General features: G+C 46.0%; 6 protein-coding genes across 6 annotated transcripts; 4 read left to right on the top strand and 2 right to left on the bottom strand.

The window, feature by feature from the left end:
* Window positions 1–2854: 2854 nt before the first annotated feature.
* On the top strand, window positions 2855–4125 carry N7495_008753 (aflatoxin biosynthesis regulatory protein; the record flags this gene model as incomplete). The annotated part of the gene is made up of 2 exons (XM_057211404.1): window positions 2855–3417; window positions 3477–4125. 2 exons carry the CDS (start codon window positions 2855–2857, stop codon window positions 4123–4125), a joined length of 1212 nt encoding a protein of 403 aa, XP_057060947.1.
* Window positions 4126–4753: 628 nt separating this feature from the next.
* Window positions 4754–5958, top strand: N7495_008752 (uncharacterized protein; the record flags this gene model as incomplete). Its single annotated transcript, XM_057211403.1, has 3 exons — window positions 4754–5043; window positions 5095–5258; window positions 5309–5958. 3 exons carry the CDS (start codon window positions 4754–4756, stop codon window positions 5956–5958), a joined length of 1104 nt encoding a protein of 367 aa, XP_057060946.1.
* A 2223-nt stretch (window positions 5959–8181) lies between these two features.
* Window positions 8182–9724, top strand: N7495_008751 (MFS transporter; the record flags this gene model as incomplete). The annotated part of the gene is made up of 4 exons (XM_057211402.1): window positions 8182–8277; window positions 8326–8404; window positions 8468–8527; window positions 8592–9724. The coding sequence occupies 4 exons, from the start codon at window positions 8182–8184 to the stop codon at window positions 9722–9724; spliced, it is 1368 nt and encodes a 455-aa protein (XP_057060945.1).
* A 156-nt stretch (window positions 9725–9880) lies between these two features.
* Window positions 9881–11913, bottom strand: lys9 (saccharopine dehydrogenase (NADP+, L-glutamate-forming); the record flags this gene model as incomplete). Its single annotated transcript, XM_057211401.1, has 12 exons — window positions 9881–9922; window positions 9973–10088; window positions 10140–10255; window positions 10308–10397; window positions 10496–10726; window positions 10785–10869; window positions 10957–10995; window positions 11055–11137; window positions 11227–11350; window positions 11402–11422; window positions 11484–11845; window positions 11900–11913. The coding sequence occupies 12 exons, from the start codon at window positions 11911–11913 to the stop codon at window positions 9881–9883; spliced, it is 1323 nt and encodes a 440-aa protein (XP_057060944.1).
* A 1423-nt stretch (window positions 11914–13336) lies between these two features.
* N7495_008749 (LLM class flavin-dependent oxidoreductase) lies at window positions 13337–14797 on the top strand (the record flags this gene model as incomplete). Its single annotated transcript, XM_057211400.1, has 1 exon — window positions 13337–14797. The coding sequence occupies one exon, from the start codon at window positions 13337–13339 to the stop codon at window positions 14795–14797; it is 1461 nt and encodes a 486-aa protein (XP_057060943.1).
* Window positions 14798–15089: 292 nt separating this feature from the next.
* N7495_008748 (uncharacterized protein) lies at window positions 15090–19052 on the bottom strand (the record flags this gene model as incomplete). Its single annotated transcript, XM_057211399.1, has 3 exons — window positions 15090–15562; window positions 15765–16155; window positions 16182–19052. The coding sequence occupies 3 exons, from the start codon at window positions 19050–19052 to the stop codon at window positions 15090–15092; spliced, it is 3735 nt and encodes a 1244-aa protein (XP_057060942.1).
* Between the last annotated feature and the right edge of the window lie 272 nt (window positions 19053–19324).

Here is a 19324-nt window from a genome sequence, read left to right as displayed (position 1 = left end):
GTCAACCTAGACTTAGACTCCCTACAGCTAGTGGTCTTCACAGACGCATCATTTGCGAACAATAAAGACCTCTCATCCCAGATCGGCTATGTCATCGCGCTAGCCGATAAGAGAGACGCTCCAAAAGACAATGACACCACGGTAAACGCCAATACCATCCACTGGAGCTCGACCAAATGCAAACGAGTCACCCGCAGCGTCCTAGCATCAGAGCTATACGCTATGGCTCATGGCTCAGACATCGCTTTCGCAATAAAGTCGACTCTAGACCAAATGCTACAGGCCAATGTCCCAATAGTTCTCTGCACTGACTCAAAGTCGCTATATGACTGTCTTGTGACACTGAACTCCACACAAGAGAAACGACTAATGATCGACGTGATGTGCCTTAGACAAGCATACGAACGTCGCCAGATCACTGAGATCAAATGGATCGATGGGAACTCGAATCCTGCAGACGCGATGACCAAGGACAAACCCTGCGACGCGTTAAAGCAATTGATTGACACCAACCGCATTAATTTACAAGCTATCGGTTGGGTTGAACGTTCTGACTGAGCGGGACAGAGAGACTTTGTTTTCAAAAGCAGAAGACTGGATTTTGTGACTGCTGTACGAGTTTATGTTTCTTTCTTGACTTTTGTGCTCTGACCGCGTTTTTCATCCCTTCTTTAAGTTTGCCCAGTGTTGGAACGAATATCAGCTGACATACCAAGATCATGTGATCTTGGCATGGCAGCTACTATATCTTCTTTCATCTGAGCATTTTAGAATGACACTTCACTTTTACCCAATATGCATACACCTATTATATACGTACAGAAACGATATCAATAGCTGTCTGCTTCGGTAATAACCTAGTCAACCGACAAGTATCTATCCTATCTGTTCACCCATGTGAAGTAATTTTGCTGAACCCACGAGTCACCAGTGGTCTTGCCCTATATTGACTTCACTAAAAATTTCACCTGGTTTCTGATCCCTATAGGTCTTTGACAGCTCATTAGGTAGTGGAGCAAACGTCAAAAAGCCTCTACCTTCATGGACAGGGATTGTCTGATTCTACCTAGGCATGTGCAGATGGGATGAGTGCGTGATCATTTAAAGAGGTTGAGTTGCTAATAAGAACGGTGGACTTCAAAATAAGGCCACTGAACCTTAATTGATCATCTGAAGAAGGTCAGTTCTATTAAGCAACAAAGACTTGTAGCTTAAACATATCAAGTTCCGAATCATGAAACGTTGTGGAAACTACTTTATAACAGGATCAAACAAAATGTTGTTTTAGACTTACTGGACTCATAAATATCCTTCTTTCATGACTCATTAGATACGCATATCTCGACCTCGAAGCTACAAATCAAACCACAGGTAACATAGTAATTGGAAAGGCAGTCTACTAGATCATCGTGTTTTTCAAACTGGTAGACGTAGTTGATGGCAGCACGATGGCTGTCTTCCAAGGTCCTTGAGAGCTATTTCAACATTCAGTAATTTTGGTAATAGGCTATTTACCTGGTGAACAAACACTAAAATTCATTTATAACAGTAACAGTATTTTGTTCTTCAAATTCTTCCAAACAATCGATAGTGCGCTTCCAACGACCTGGGGTGATAAGAGCAGAGGATACACCGGTAATCCATTAGATCATATTGGTAATAATCGAATTTTCTCGCACCTTAAGCATCCGTAAAAAGAGACTTCAATTATATTTTTTTATTTGTAGATACGAGTCACGTTGAGCCTTGCCCAAGTGCCACTACAGTCTACTGAGCTAGACACACTTACATTTATTGAGATTCAAACTACCAGCGGTGCTTTCAAGATTTTATTGGAAGTAGGTGTATAACCAAACCTTAGAAACTGGTCATCTAGTTAAAACGATCTAGTACAGTATGCAGCCAAAACTGCACTGATAGCGTCAAAAGCGCGCTGGCTGAGGTGCCTTTGGGTATTAGAAAGGGTAAATGTAGAAGATACGTAGAGATCAGTGTCTGGTGACACATTCAGAGTTCAGGAAGAATGATCGCCATACAAAAATTATGGTGCAATGTAACGAGATGATGGTATGGCTTCATTTGTACCACGAATTGGAAGGATGGGAACTTCAGCAAATGGAATTAAAAGATTTGGCGAGGGGGCACCAACCTTCCAAGGTTATTGAATGAACAACTCAGACATTAAACGATGAAAATGCGGACTCAAGTCAAGTTTAAAATTTGAAAAGGATCCATACGTACATGGACTATGTGGTTTGGAAACCCGTCTAACCATGCCTAGCAGCGCGCCAAAAAAAATTCACTAATTCTCCCTGAAAAACCTCATAGCGAGCGATCAGCTTTCTGAATAATTGAGTCTTGAAACTACTCAGAGTCTCTTTCATTGTCAAAATGCAGGAGGCGTTATCTACTAATAGCCGCTAGTCTCAAGGCTGCATGTCCAAGACATTCGGAGGCTTACTATCGTATTGCCAGGCTGGACTCATGCGACATCTATGATAAGAGCAGTAAGGCATCAAATAATAATGGCCGAGTGACAAATCTTCCTGATATCATATTATGGAGAATCTATCGATGCCAGGTGTGTATTTGTTGATCGCATACATTACATCGAAGAACATTGGTTGGTCTACAGTAGCTGATCATTTGCATCATGTGCAAAAACAAGTGGCGACCAATCACATCCCTCTGTTTCTAGCTTTTTGTGGCGTAAATGAATCAATGAAGAAAGTGACTACTTCATCATAGAAACGAGGGAAAGTGGAGATGGTATATGGTTCTTTCATACTAAGTCCCTCGTGCTCTTTTCCAGACTTCTAGGTTACTCCCTCTCCAAGATCTATACACAGCCATAATGACTGGATCTCATAATCCCCGATCATCGCGACAACAGCAGGTACGCAAGTTGCGGGAAAGCTGTACTAGCTGTGCTCACTCCAAGATTCGCTGTACCAAGGAGAAGCCAATTTGTGCTCGTTGTGCCGAGCGCGATCTTCCATGTCACTACACAGAGTCGAAGCGTATGGGACGTAACCCTAGGTTGCCTAGCCCTAATACTATAGGAACCATCGGTTTCAATCAGAGATATGGGCATCATGGAAGTCACAACAAGAAACCAAACAGTGCTGGATATGTAAGGAAATATCCAAGCCAGCATGAACGTCCCCACTCGCAGTTGCACACACATAGCGGCAGTGAGAGTGTACCTTCTTCAATCAGTCTGGAGGCGGGAGAAATCTTGACGAACAACTTCACTACAGCTATGGCGGTTTCTAGTGATACCCAAGCTGTGGCCACAAATGTCTGGAGCGATTTCTGCCCTGGTCTCTCGACTGAGATGGGCATTTCTTCCCCTCAGATCGGCTCCTACGATGACTTTGATGAATTTTTTCGACATTTCCCAAGGTACCAGACCAGGTAGCCAATGACAGAACAACCAACTGGGGGACACCACAGGTGGGAGTAGATCCGGCAAGCTTACCGGGCACTGGACTGCCCTCTACACCCATCAACCTTCAGCTTACACCGAGCTTTAACCAATGGGGCTTTTTAGATCCTCCACGCTGCTGTTGCTTGGGTGTTGCCTTACAGACGTTGACAACTCTATTATCCGATGCCTCCGATGGATGTTGTCGTCTATCGGAAGCGAGGGATTGTGGTGGAATGAGTACATTTATGCCTACGCCTCCCATCGACAAGCTTATTGCGGGAAATAGACGGGCAATGGAGATAGTTCAAGAGACTCTAGCCTGTGCATGCTCACAGGACGAGTATATCGTCTCTATCATCACGCTCATCAGTTGCAAGGTGCTTTCTTGGTATTCTGCGGCAGGAGCAGCGACACTATATGAGCACAAAATCACGTTTTCGAACGAGAGTGCCCTTCACTTACCTACTGGCGTAGGTCTTTACTATCTCAGTGGGGAGGACCAGCGATGTATCGTCGCTCAACTAATTCTGAGCGAACTACATCGTGCACAGGCGGTGATCGATAGATTGGTTACACGACTGGCGGAACTGCAGGGTGGGTCACAAGGTCTTTCGGGGATGACTCGATTAGGGGAAGACCTACGACAGCGAGTTTGGGCTGTTTCATCTCAGCTTATCGATATTCTTCAGCGGTAGTGACTAGTTTCAGGGGGATGACTAGTTTGCCCATGGATATCTGTGAAGTGATATAACTTTGGAACGTGGACGTATATAGATTTATGTAAATAAATGCTAGAACATCCTGTGTCAGTTCTTGGCGTCCTCTTCCGTAGCTTTTGCTCATTGAATAGAACTGAGCACGCCTCTGAGCGTCCTGATCCGATCAATGAGCATCAGGTGACACTCAGGGAGCACTCAGTGAGCACTCAGTGGGCAGTCTGATTCACTCAGTAAGTAAAACCTGAGTACCCTGATTCGCTCACTGAGCGAAGTAAATACCTCAATAAAATGTGACACGCCAGCTCCTTCGGGACAAAACAGTAGTTACTAGGTCCACCCCGACCCTATCCCGAATACCCACAGAAAGGAAGTGATAATAGTCATGAAGTCAATCTCTGAAAACCAAAATTACGATGGGAGTAGTAGCCTTAGCTTCAAAATCGAGATCTTCAAATTTAAAATCTAGTTAGTTATTAGAATTGGGGTGGGTGGGATGACAAAGCAGTGGTGAGTTAGTTATTTACTATTAGCTTGAGATTATAACTATAATCATACCCACTTTTTAGTTGCTGACGTCTGGTGGCACTTTCCTCTTCAACGCACAATGACGGATATTGAACAACATACCACCTTAACCGATCGCTCGGTTCCAACGAAGAATATCACTGTGGAAGATACTCAGGCGCTATCATCCCAAAGTTCACCTAGTGCTGAATATGAAGAACTCGCAGTGGTGATCGCAATTTCTGCCGGCGAATTCTCTCGCCGTAAGCTCAAGAAATATATCTTCTCCCAAATTGAAGATTCTACTGAGGCCACAGTTCTCATAATAGACGGTGTGAAGCCTTCGTGGGGACGAGACATCTTTGATTCGTTGAAGGACCATCGCACACGGTAAGAACAAACCCGATCTTTGATGTCATATCTGAATACTGAAATGTATAGATCAACATGGAACGTGGTGACTGAAAATTTGACGATAAAAATCATGCCGAGTTGGATCCACGATTGCATCCAGCCATGGTGGGTAGAAACTGTGACTCAGATGAGTATCACTGGACTCATGACGAGCATAGAGCGCCGTCAGATTAGGACGTTCATGGGGACTAGTAAGCCATGCTTGACTCATCATGATTCGCCTATCACTAACTTATTATAGCCCTAGAATTCCAGTCTGGCCCGTATATGAACTCCCGAAAAGAGCCCGATCTGTTTGTGATTCCTAAGCTGGCTGTAGACAGTTTGCCAAGCGTGGCCTTTGAAGTCGGATGGTCAGAGTCTCACAAGAAACTGAAGGCAGACGTGGATTTGCTTCTCACGGGTGGGGACGGCTCCATTAATGTCGTCGTGGTGGTGAAATGGAAAAAGCACAGGCTCAGTCAGCGAGTGCACGGATTTGCGGACGTATATGTGCGAGACGTATTCGGCATTCCTGTACTACGACAGCACGAGGTCATTTTCCCTGCTTCGCTTGTTCTCTCTATTCCTGTGCTCAATTTACCTGTTCTGCTTGTTCCCACCCCTATCGTGGCTACAGGGCCAACTCATCGAATGGCCACGCGCAGCAGCACGCGTCCTCCGGCTCCTCTACCTGCCCCTAACCTGCGACCTCCTCCGCCTTCTCCACCTCTTCCGACTGGGGGTCCGCAACGCTTGATATTTAGTCATGAGGAGGTATTTGGGCCAACATTCCTGCAAGATCCAGCTTGTAATGGACCCCCTCCTGCGACAATTGACCTCGAAATCAATCTTCTGCGAGAGTTTGCCTCTGAATGTCTACAGGAAATGAACCTCCAGCCGGCAGTCTAGCTTTGACTCTTGAGAATCTGTTAACTCATTTCTTGCTTCTCCCACCTTCTGTCAGCATCAATATGTGTGCAGTTTTTCCCCTTATTTTTTTCGGCCTCTCCGAGGTCCGGTCTCCCTTTTCCCTTGTCTCTTACATTGGTACCCATCAAAAGAAAGTTTAGAAGCCCAATATCATTTTTATTCAAGTGTCCTAAATCCCGCGACTAGAACCTTAGAAATACGTCTGCTGGCGAGAATTCACGGGCCAGAATTGCAGGTTCGTTCCCTGCGTCACCAAATGAGAGTGGTCTGAATAAGGTTTCCCTTTTGTATTGCCGGCAGAAAGGGAAACCTAACCAATCAGAAGCTTTAACCGATATGGCGGTAGCACCATAATATCACTTTTCCCATTACGTCTCTTTCAATCAATCGATTGCCTACATAAAGCTACCTATTGAAGTGGGGAGAATACTCTAGGCAGTGCAGTCGGAATGCACAGAGTAGTTTTCCCTATCACAGTCTGCTTATTCCTTAGAACTATCACCATATTTGCCCCCTTTGCAGAGGTTCATCTTGCTGTTTACAACGTCCGATGTTTCAAAAACAACACCGCAATCGATCGATTACACCAACTCGGCCGAGCACAAAGATGCTTTCAAAATACCTCATCACAGGACTGATATTTATTTTCATCTACTACTTTTGGCCTTCGAGCGTACCATACGAAATGGATCGAATGACGTTATCGAAAACATCAATAGGCATTTCTCTCACGGCTTCATATGGGTATGGTGCTACCTATCTTGGTGGAAATATAATCGCACTTACGAAAACATTACAGGATCATATCCCTTCGTCACTCCGACGGTTCATTCGATGACCTTGGTCGCGTCGAAGGTGACTCTTGTCGCTCGCTTAGCGAGCGTAGCTAGCTAATCGCTCGTTACTGAGAACGGTGAGCTCCAACGAACCACTACTCAACACCGTAGACAAACCACCAAGTGTAGTGGTCTCTACAGTACTGAATATTGTGGTTGTTGTGAAGTCTGCTTTTTCATTGATGAAAGAACTAGCTACTTATAGTACATGGGCGCCCCTCTGCTCTGGACGAATGTCAACATTCGTCCGAGACAGAAGAGACGGTGAAGACGGGACATTACTGTCGCGAATGCGCATCGCTCAAGGGTGTCGTTTGCGATGAATGCATATCGTTCAAGGATGCCGTGATATACTAATCCAGTTCCGGAGTCGCTGTCTCGGCAGAAGCTTTTTCGGCCGAAATACTTTCCGTCTGTTGATGGCCTTGTTTCTCGGCTGTCGCAACAGGTATATCTAAACCGCCGGAAGTTAAAGATGTCACTCGTGAGATTACGGAATAGGAACAAGGCCATGCTTATGACCTTTTGAGATTTATTATATTGATCAAGGAAATCATGAGAGTGGCGAGAGAGAATGATAGGAATTCTATCATAAAATATGACGGTCGAAGTGATAACCTTGCGGTTTCGAAAAGAGAAGGGAGCAGGAGATGTTACCGGACGATATTTATTTTTAAAGTCGGCGATGAAACGGGTTCAACTCAAGCTTCTGAACCAAATTCTCGCAAAACATCAATCAAATTGGGGATACTTTCCACAATGTTGACACCTCAACGATACCATATCTATCATCCTTTGTCAAGTTTCAACGTCTTGCCTAGCCATAAATTACAAATTTCGTTTATAACAATATTGCTTTATTTGATCTTGATTTTTATCCCGGCTATCCTTACTTTCTGGATAGGATATGGTACCTGCATGAACACTCCATCCTTATCGCACGTATTATATGTAGGAGTGCACTATCTAGCAAATATAAATCATTGATGCAAGGGTAACCTGCATGGATCGACACCTGTACCTGACCGTGACAATATTAGGCCAGATCAAGTTGTTCATCTATATTTCTCATGAAAAATTGATTTCATAGGTAAAGAACCCAGAGAATGGGATTGAATAATACTGCCAGGGACATATCCTCAGGAATTAGATTTGGTAGTCCTTTAAAATACGTACGAGGAGTGTTAGGTACATAATCAAGGAAAAAAAATACTAGCGCTAAGTGAATGCAGCTAAGCACATTAACTACATTGTAAAAGATACAAATAAATAGATCGAAAACGGTTGACAAATTCTTCCAAAGTTCTCTCTGATAGGTACAGTACACCTCTTCATCTCCTAACTTCCCCTCTCGTGACAAATTCCCATGTCTATTCGTCAAAAGCACCCCAGAGAGCCTCTTCTACAGGGACGATGGTCCCAAAGCTTTGCGATACTTGTAATCAGTGTGGCAATATTCACTGTGAGATGTCAAGAGTACAGGGGCTTTACATCACACTTACTCTGATAGGATAACTTTCTCTATCTTGTCGTTGTACCAGTGATCCCATGGTCTATTACTGAAAGAGTCGGAGTCCGTCCAGAAGATGGTATGGCGCCAAGCATCAATGAACGTCTCTGATTTGAAGGCTAATACCAAATACTATACTTAGTTCAATTTTGGACTTCGTGCCTTCTAGCTGTCCACAGTGCGGGTCTCCTAGTGTCTGGAAGTGAGTCTAAAATCAATTTATAGTCATAGTGTTATCAATAACGTGTTATTTACTTATCTTTCAGCACTCTCTGGATACATCGCTGATCATGTATCTCGCCGTCTTCCCTACCTTATTGGCCTATGCGCCCTCGCTGGATCGACCCTATTATTATGTCTCGGACGAACTATCGGCCTGATCGCACTTGGGCGTGTCCTTCAGGGTGTTTCATCCGGCGTAGTATGGACCGTTGGGCTAGCTATATTAGTTGATCAAGTTGGACCAGACCATATCGGATATACAATGGGCTATATAGGTATCGCTGTGAATGCTGGTACACTGATGGGACCCGTGTTTGGAGGCATAGTCATGCGACAAGCAGGATATTATGCCGTTTTTGCAATGTGCCTTGCCTTAGTCACATTGGACATAATATTTCGCTTCTGTCTTCCGGATAAACCGGCGAGACTGTCATTTTTTGACCCAGAAGCGAACGGGTCGGTGTACAGCTACCCTGGCCAACCTAGCTCACTCGAATCTTCGCCTCTACTATCACATAATTTGGTACAGAATACGACTACTCGACCAGTCGTTATTCATCTGTTGCGTTCTCGTCGACTTTTGGTCGCACTCTGGGGAACATTTATGCAATCGGTTCTTATATGCGGCTTTTACTCTGTCCTCCCTCTCTTCGTCTGGGAAACATTCGGCTGGGATGCCATGGCAGCTGGTTTGATCTTTCTACCGATTGCCTTGCCATGTCTCCTGGGTCCTTTACTCGGGACACTGACTGACCAGTGGGGACCGCGGTACATTGGATCTGCTGGCTTCTTATTGGCCGCTCCATGTCTTATTGTACTTCAAACTGTCGCAGAAGACACTCTCATATGCAAAGTCATTCTGGCTGTTCTATTGCTTCTCGTGGGAATCTCTTTGCAAGCGGTCTTGCCCCCGACTATGGCAGAAATATGTTTCGTTGTCGATAACATGGAGCAGGAACATCCGGAGATTTTCGGATATGGAAGTGCTTATGCACAGGCATTCGGTCTCTCGTGTACATCCTTTGCAGCTGGAACTGCCGTCGGGCCAATCTGGGCTGGATTCATGCGGGAGAAATTTGGGTGGACAGCCTTGACTTGGTCACTTGGTGCAGTGAGTGTACTGACAGGGGTGGCCATGGGGACATGGCTCGGTGTGCCATCTACCAAGGAAATCTGAATGTTTTTAATGTGAAATATAACGAAATAATGATACGAATTAATGTCCCTCGGTGTACAAAATTGTCAATGTGACTTTCATACTTCATTTGTGGTTCATACTTCACAATTGTCTATTTCTTACTACAATTTTTTGAAATACCTAATTTTGAGTAATCTATGCGACGATCTCCTCCTTGCACTCAATGCCGTACTTCTCCTATAAAATGGGTTAGTATGAAAACACCAGAATATGTAAGATGAACTCACTTTGAGCTCCTTGATGAGGGGTCCGTTGATCTTGCCGTTGATAGGAGCAAGAACACCAGTCTCAGAGATAGTTCCGTTCAAAACTTGCTTGACAGCGACGGCACAAGGGACACCGACTGGACACAGTTAGTTCATGTATCATTCAATATTGAAGTTTGGATACTTACCAGTCTTAGCCATGGCAGAGTAGCCACCGGGCTCGGAGCTGCCGTACTCAACAAGAGTGGAGAGACGGGTCTGCTTTGTGCCATCCTTCAACTCAACCTCGAACTTGTGTTGCAGACTTGGAAAAAAATTAGTATCAATGCCCGAAATTTGAGATATAATGGACTTACATGACAATATCGCGTTCGCCTTCACCGAACTGCATCTTCTGCTCAAGAGTGGCGCAGATAGTATCAAGGGGGGTTTCCACGAGGGGTGATCTTTAATCCCAAGAGTAAGCAAAGCCCGCACAATACTCAACAGACAAGTAATAGGATCAGGAGTACTTACCTTCTCATCAGAGAACAAACCGACCCACTTAAGACCGGCCAAGATGTGCTTCTTCTGCTCGTCATCCTTGAAAGTGGCCTTGGCAGAGATAGCCTTGACAAGAGTCTCTTCGTCGGAAGAGGAAGCACCGAGAACCTTCTGGGTGACCTCTTTCCATGCGACAGGGGACTTGCAGACCTCCTGCTCAGCATCTTGGAGGAAGCCGATGTCGACAAGAACCTTGACGAACTCGGGGAAACCACCGTATCTCAGAGTACCTCTGCAAGGATTGTTAGAAAACTGGATACAATCAAACAAAATTAGCCTGGTAATTGTACCTGATGATAGTCTGTGCCTCGGGGATGTTGTAGCGCTCCTTGTAGGGGGTAGAGTCTCTGTTGGGGTAGGCAACAAGGGCGAATCCTTGAGTCCCGATATTAGCATCTATGTTGCGTATTTCATAGCCAGAAGCTATATCTCTAGGCACTTCAAGAGCACATGTTTACTCACCAGGGTAGATGTGGTAGGGCTTGGCGGTAGCCATGAGGTCTGCATTGAAATCAGTCACAATCCGTTTGAGGTTGAACATCGTATTTCTAGCTTCTTACCTGGGCCAGCAACGTTGACAACCTTGCCATCCTTGTAGAAGCTAGCAGCGTTCCTCAATGCAAGCAAAACTCCGCGGGGAGACCTTACATAAGGTATGTATGTTAGCCAATGCTTTTATAATCCGGGTGTCGTAATTACGACAGACCGGGAGCAGAAAATTGGGGTTCTTACCAAGAAAATTTGTATCCCAGAGGGTTACCAGAGCTCTCCGGTGCCGGGAGACCTCCACAGTATGACAGGAAAGAGGTGATCTTTCCACCAGCCTGGTGAACTTCCTCAATGGTCTTGACAGCGTCTGATTACATTAGTACTGAAAGCTCTGTTCGTGTTACGATTAAATGCTTACAAAGGTGGTCAATGCCGGGGTCTACACGAAAATTACGTCAGTATGCGATGAGAGATGGATAAGTTGAGAGAAATAAGCTTACCAAGACCAATCTCGTTCATAACAACAATGCCGGCCTTCTTGCACTCCTCGTCCAACTCCTTCATGGCAGGGGAGACATAGGAAGTGGTGACAACGTGGGTCTTGGTGCGGATGGCCGACTTGATAACCACAGCATGGTAAGTGTAAGGGATCAAGCTAATGACAAGTTCATGCTTGGAGAGCTCAGCATCCAGAGCCTTTTCATCGGTAACATCTAGAGAGATGGGAGTGGCATTCTTGACACCAGCAGAGAGGGACTTGGCGGATTCAAGAGTTCTGCAGGCGACAGTCACAGCAATGCCGGAATCGGAGAGAATATCGAGCGTGGGTCGAGTGACGAACCCAGCGCCGAGCATCAACACTCTAAGAATGGAGATTAGTAGGGATATAATTGATTAAATTGGGGTTTAATCTCACTTCTGGGAGGCCATTGTGAGTATAATTTGCAGATTTGTGGTACTTTGCCTAGAATCCGTGATCGGAGGGGAATTGTCGAGGGAAGCACCGCGGGGTTGGCAGAATTACGGTGGGTCACGTGAGATAAGGTCATGAGTCACAGAGGCTGTAAATAGTAAATAACTAAATAACTATATAATTTTGAAATCTTTGATTGATTGTGGAGGTAATGAACCTAGGAATACAACTTGACGCTATGAATGCCTATCATGCTCGACTATGTACATAAGTAAGCTGATGTCAAATTGAAATATTCATGTCCTACCTAGAGTTAAGAACCTAGAACAGCATCGTCAATTGTACGTAACAGACGCCGGAATCTAACCTCTTCTAAGACTCAAGGTAATGTACTATTTTCTGTTTGTGATTACTGGTTTAAAACTTGCAACATTTGAATACAATTTGAATTATCTATTATGGTCGGTATTTAGCGCTGATAAAGGAATGTTTAGGCTTTGGTCATATCCCAGTATCGCATTACAGAGATTAGGCGTAGATGAATTGGTATATACACCTATGGTTATTGCTTAGCCTTCGAGCTATAGTAGCAGAGTTGGTTACTCCTGAGGCAAGCCTGAATAAGACATTAAATATTGAATTAGAATCTATTTCTTCCAATTTATTCACCAAAAGGGCAGCAGAATAGGACCTAGGAACTGTAAAGACTTACTCCTTTAATCATCATATTTGGAGTCATCTCTTCTGGCATCTCAGGCATACTGACCGGTGAAGCATAAGCTGTAAGCACCGCGAGAAGAAAAGTTCCTAGTCCTGTCACGTTGGCTATCTTGGAAATTAGAAACGTCGGAAGGTGGATAGGGCTAGAGATAAAACAACCTTGAAAGAAAGACTAAATCTAGCTGAAAACACAGGACTTATACCTAGGTGAGATTCTATAACTACCTAAGTAATTCAAAGATTGTTGCATTATCAAACCTTGAAAAGTATCAGGAACTTCTGAAGCTGGAATTCACTGGAATCTCGTTACTAAAAGCCTGATTCATCGCGAAGAAGTCGTATTTGTACCTTCTCAACGGAATAGTTCTTAACATTTAAAGATGATATTCAGTCAGTTTGCTTGAGATATACATAGCTTCTGTGGGGTGCGAAGATGAGGGGTATCGTATCTAGATGACGTGCCATTATGCCGCGATGGCGAGAAGCGCATCTACTATCGAACCAACAACAGCTCAGGCCGCAGCTCAGCTATCGACCGAGAAAAAATTTATTTGAAATTGTTCGAAGAAATGACGAGATAATACCAGTGACGATCAATAGCGTGATTATAATAGGCATGACTGGCAAGGTTACTATATTAGGGGCTAGAAAGACTGAAATTCCACGATATAATTCCATTATTCAACCTTGAGCACCTGGGAATACTTTCATCCGATCAAAATGACTGAACCACTTGAAGATACACAACCATCTACCCCAAAGAAGCAAATCATTCTGAATGCATTTGTCATGAACACACCTGGCCACCTGGCCCCAGGACTATGGAAGCACCCTCGAAACAAGACAGACCAATACAAAAACCTGTCATTCTGGACCGATCTGGCTCAATTGCTAGACAAGGCCGGTTTCCACGCCATTTTTATTGCCGACACCCTAGGCCCTTACGATGTGTACAAGGGCCCTGCCAATGTTGTACCGGCTCTTTCATCAGGAGCCCAATTCCCAGTCAATGATCCGCTGTACTTAGTTCCCGCCATGGCAGCAGTGACAAAAAACCTGATATTCGGAGTGACAGCCAGTACAACGTACGAAAAACCCTACGCGTTAGCGCGTAGACTCTCAACCGTCGACCATCTCAGCCAGGGCCGCGTGGCGTGGAATATAGTCACTTCTTATCTTGACAGTGCAGCTCGGAATCACGGCTTGAAAGAACAGATCCCGCATGACGAGCGGTATGCGATCGCCCATGAGTATATGGAAGTTCTGTATAAACTTTGGGAAGGCAGTTTCCGTGATGATGCGGTACTCGCCGATCGGGAGAGTGGAGTATACATCGCTAGCGATGCAGTGCGAGAAATAAACCACAAAGGCAAATATTTCGACGTTCCCGGTCCTCACTTCTGTGAGCCCTCGCCTCAGCGAACACCCTTTTTGTTCCAGGCTGGTGTTTCAGAGGCCGGAAATGGGTTTGGAGGCAAACATGGCGAGGCCATTTTTATTGGCGGCCAGACTCCTGAGGGTGCTCGTCCGATTGTGGACAATATTCGCAAGATTGCTGCTAGTGAGGGTCGTGATCCTAACCATATCAAAGTGATTGTGGGGATCAGCGTGATTGTCGCAGCGACAGACGAGGAGGCTAAAGAGAAGAGAGAAGAGTATCTTCAGTACGCGGATACTGAAGGAGCATTGGCTTTATTCGGTGGATGGACCGGAGTCGATCTAGCAAGCTTTTCAGACGACGAAGACTTCCGATTTAGTCAATCGCCGCGAGTACAGTCCATTGTGCGAAGATGGTCCGCTACTGTACCGGGCACTGAAAACCTTCCCTGGACGAAGAGCAGAATCGTGGAATACATCACTCTAGGAGGTCTGCAAGCTAAAATAGTTGGCAGTCCTACGACTGCTGCAGACCAACTGGAAAACTGGGTTAATGTCAGTGGTGTGGATGGATTCAATCTCGCCCATATCACGAACCCAGGCAGCTTCGAGGATATCATCGAGTTCCTCTTACCTGAACTAAGACGCAGGAAGCTCTTCCGTTCCGAGGTTGGCGATGGTGTCACAGCAAGAGAGGTTTTCCTAGGAACACCGCGTCTACCTGAAGATCATCCAGGGAGTCAATACAAATGGCGGAAAGGCGAAAAGATTCCCCAATATCAGCAGGGTGTCGAAGTATCATGATCTACAAATAGGTATCAAGATTTCCTGTGATCGATATGATTTCTATCTTAGAAGAATGTATTGAGCAGTGAACCATATCATTGAATGTTCATACTTCATGGAAGTTTTGAGGGGGGAAATTCATAGTCATTGCACTGAGGTGATATTTGTGGCCATAAGTATAAGAGCAATAATCCAACGCTAGCAAGGGTATTGAAAGAATCATATCATAAATAAGACCGCTTATCATAAAACAACGGCGTAACCTCCAAAAGGCGTAGCAAACTTGCAAAATAATTATAAACCGATACCATTATGCCAGAGGGCGTTCAATATTGCACGGTCCTGCCAGGAGAGGCGGGGGAATTGGAGGCACGGGACCACGGAAGACGTGAGCGTCCCGAGAACCGGGACGAGAGGGCCGAGAAGATGGAGATGGTGCAGGGTGGCCGTACCCTGGATGATGCGGATGAGAGAAAGGATGTGGGGGTATTGGGGGTGGGAATTGTCCTCCGACCGTCAGGCGATTTAAATCACCCGGAAGCTGCTGAGCTTGATAGCGATAGTGGGCCTGGGGAGGCGGAGTAGGACCTGCATAGCCTAAGGATATAGTAGGGTCACCGGGGAGGGTAACGCGAGATGCGTTCAGGGAGCGAGAAATGTCTTCGAGGATCACTTCCATAGGAGAGATGTAGGTGGTATTGCTTCTAGCGGACCAAGCCAGGACGTGGCCACAGACACGGCCGGTCGACTTGTCAAAAACCCATGCACCTGAATCGCCGGGGGCTGTCAAGGAAGAATGTGTTAGCTCGATGATCTTTGTTCTCAATCTAACGGGTGGGTGATCCAGGGGAGATTAGATATGAATTATATCGGGCTTATGAGTATAAAAGAAAGAGAGGAGAGTGTAAACAAAATCAAACCAAGGGTATCTAGATTGAAGGATCGTGAAGACATAATAAAGAAACTGCTAAACTGCACCGCTTACCTCCAAAATTGCCGTGGACACAGAAGCTTGTTGAAAATGAATGTCGGCCCTGGAACTTGACCATCGTCATAGCCTTCGATATTTGGCCCGTTTGAAGCCCGCTGGTTCGGCCACAGCAGTGAACGTGTAAACCGCCCAGCTCCTCCATTCGGGCGACTTGATTGAGAAATATAGATGGGGGTTGGCAGGTTCGTCCTGCGATAAGGTTGGTAGGGACTGATACTGTGGTATCAATGATGAGGTTTCGAGGGTCCATGCGGGATTCATCTACTTTGATCAGAGCCCAATCAATCTCGTGTTTCATGCCCTTCCTCATCCAACGCCGCATACCAGATGAAGCATGAATATAGCCAAGAGAGTGGGAGGCTAGATGCTCATCGTCGCGATCTTCCTGGGAGGGAAAAAATCATCGTGAACATCGTCGATAGCTGGTTGAGTGACGAACAGGCGCGGCTCTTCGCCCGGTTCATAACCAGCAGTGTCACCGATCGATGCGGCGTCGTCGTCGTCATCATCACCAGGATCAATGGAATCATCGTCGGATGAGTCATCGTCCGAGAGCCAGTATTCGTCATCTGCACCACCGTGCATTGTTGACGCATCGTCGCCATCTTCGAGGTCCGAAATCTCATACTCCAGGGAGTTTTCTAACTGGTCATCTTCCACCCAGGTCGGCTCGGAAGCTATCGATGTACTGTGGGACCAGTTAGCCATAGACCGGGATGGCGCGTCTTCTTCCTCTCTGGGGATTTCATCAACATCGTCAGGAGTTTCCAGCATATGGTGGACTGTCAACCCATATGGTAGGCCGTCAACGAGAATGGCACCGCCGTAGGAAACAGGCGGCAAATGTTCTTCATTTTGGAAAGCACCAATTGAAGCACCACAGAGGGGTCGCTGCTGATAACATGGGTTTAATTCTCGCTGGCGAAAGGGTGTTTCATTAGTGACATTGGGTCTTGTCTTCGCCGGACTTTGACGCTTGTTGCGAGGAACTTTAGACCTCTCAATATCACCGCGTATCACGATCAGATCCCAATCATCTCTGCCTAGCTGGAAATTTTTCTTCAAGGCAGAGCGAACTTTCTTCACACTAGCACAGGTTACGCATATCGTAGTCCTTGCCGTCTCAGGTGAATCTCCAGTCATAATGAGGTTTGCGGCGCAAGACTCAGGAGTTTCCTTCAAGACCTTCTGAAGAAGTCGGCTCAATCGGGGCATCATCTGGAAATTCCACTCGCTGAGGTGATCGTCAGGGATCTCAATATTTGGGAGCCTCTTAAGAGTACGCTTCTTGGCAGGTCTAATTTCCCTCATGACTGTGTCCCAATTTTCTGTTGATTGATGATCCACAGGTATATCATGGATAGGTGGGAACGGCGCCGCGTTCTCATGCACGGGAGTGGCTTCTGGGGTGGGAACTAGCGCTAGTGGCAGACAGTCATCCAGTTCTTCTGCAGGCGGTGCTGAGAAGATATCAATACGGCAGCATGACCACAGAATTTTGGAAATAGTATAAAGGAAGTTCATTGAGAACGAGAAGGTACCATCTGGATCGGACAAGTCCAAAACGGGGTAATGGTAAATTTGAGGTACTCGGAATGAAAGATCGGTCATAGGTTGCGTCGAAAGATGGAAGTTGGGTGCATCAAGGCAGAGTTGAACAGCCTGAAGGTATGCGTTTCCGCATTTTGGGCCAAGTTTTTTCACATAGAGATCTTCAATGCGATGCTTGAACCAGGAACGGTCATACTTCATCTTCCATAACCGCCCGACAGGAGCCCATAGACCAATCTCCAACAGGATTAAGCCAAGGGAGTAAAGATCGTATGCCCAAGCACCGTCGTCTTCGACAGATCTCTTGTCTTCGGGGTGGCGATACATCGCCGAAGACAAGAGTTCTGGGGTGGGACCATCGCCGGAGAAGCGGGCCGGTGAGGTAAAATAAGGACGCCTCAGATCAGGAGCAAGACCACTCTCGTCATTGCTCGTATCAGTTCGACCGGGGAAGAATATAATATTGCTGCTGTTGATGTTACCATGGACAGCATTCTGACTTCGTAAGTGCAAAGCCGACATTAACAGATCGTAGGCCAGTCGAAACCGAGTCTCAAGATTCGGCATCCGTTTCTCCCTGTAGTCCTCGGCAGACGGAAGCAGAGCTACTAGTGGCACTGGCTTGAGCTCTTTTAATAGGTCGCTTGGATTACGTAGAAATGGGAAATAATCAATAGGCATCTGATAAAGGAAGGCGTAGCGGGTGTTCGGCTCATCGATGCAGTACCCAAGGAATCTTAAGAGTCCCAGGTGACTTATCCTAGCATTCTGTAGCAGCTGGTCTATCGACTTCTGGAGCTTTTCAAGTCGGAGATTTTTTGAGCTCTCTTGAGAGACCCCCATCATGGGCATAAATTCGATCAGTACAGAGACATGGGATTCCCTGACGGAGCCCAGAAGAGATGGGACAGCCGAGGCATTCAGTCGACCAATGGCCCTAGAGTTCGAGGTTGCTGCAACTGGTTCATACGGTGGGGGACAATTCTCATGTGTTGCCCCGGATAATTGTAAAGCTGATCGTTTAATGACAAGATGGTCGGATGTCGAGATTGAAGTGCCAAAATCGAGTTTGGAGGTTGAAGGGGAGTAATTGGATTGTTCAGAGAATTGTTTCGGGCTTTGAATCCTTTCTTTGGACTCGGAAAAGGAACCGTGGGAGGAGTCATAGGTTGTGGTCTGGGAAAGTTGTGGTCGGCGGCCAGTGCTGTACTTGCCAGAAGACATGGAGGCCATTGTTCGTCGTGAGCGGGATAGATCATACAGCGTGTCAATGCACCCTGTTAATTCGTTGAGGATAGTTTTGGACTGGGTGACATCGTCCTCTGTCCATTGAGTCTTGAGTGGTCGGCTTTCAAGTGCAACTTTCGTGGGTAGGTCGACCTTGCGCTCTTTGGAGGGAATAGGGACATCGATACGTTGGATTCGTTCGGCATCATTGAGGAGTTCTTGAATAGAGGACATCACACTCTCGACTACGTCGCTAATCCCTGCCGCCGTCAGTGATTCGTCGATGTCGTTCGGTTGGGCGGCGTTATCATCGCTCCAATCTAGACCCCACGCGAGTAAGCGATCTCGCTGTTTTTGGAAGCTCTGGTGCAGGGCGATAAGCTCAGGGTCATCCACCGCTTTCGATGCCGTAGTGACACTCTCGCAAGAAGTCTTCGCATCGGTATAGATCTTCGTGAGGCGGCGCTGGAGGAAACTACTTCCTCCATGGCGCAGAACAGACATATTGGTAACGATTTGACTAGAATAAGATTATTCAGATCAAAAGGTAAGATGCGAGTCAGGTCATTCCATCGTTGAGAGAGTTGTATGTGAGAGAAGAAGCCATGGGAAGGAACAGGAGAAGAATCGCATCCCTCATGGGTGCCTGGCGACAATCATAATCTATCAATCCTGTTGCCTAACCAATCAACGCTTGTGAAGAGAAGCGCCAGTGGATCACGTGGTAGGCATCTACATTAGCTATCCACAGTATTTTCGGTTAAATTACTGTATTA

Source organism: Penicillium taxi, assembly GCF_028828555.1.
Source record: "Penicillium taxi strain IBT 34144 chromosome Unknown utg000005l_segment0_segment0, whole genome shotgun sequence".
NCBI classification, from domain to species: domain Eukaryota; kingdom Fungi; phylum Ascomycota; class Eurotiomycetes; order Eurotiales; family Aspergillaceae; genus Penicillium; species Penicillium taxi.
The sequence above is the reverse complement of the archived record's forward strand: the minus strand, read 5'-3'. Positions and strand labels throughout refer to the sequence as shown.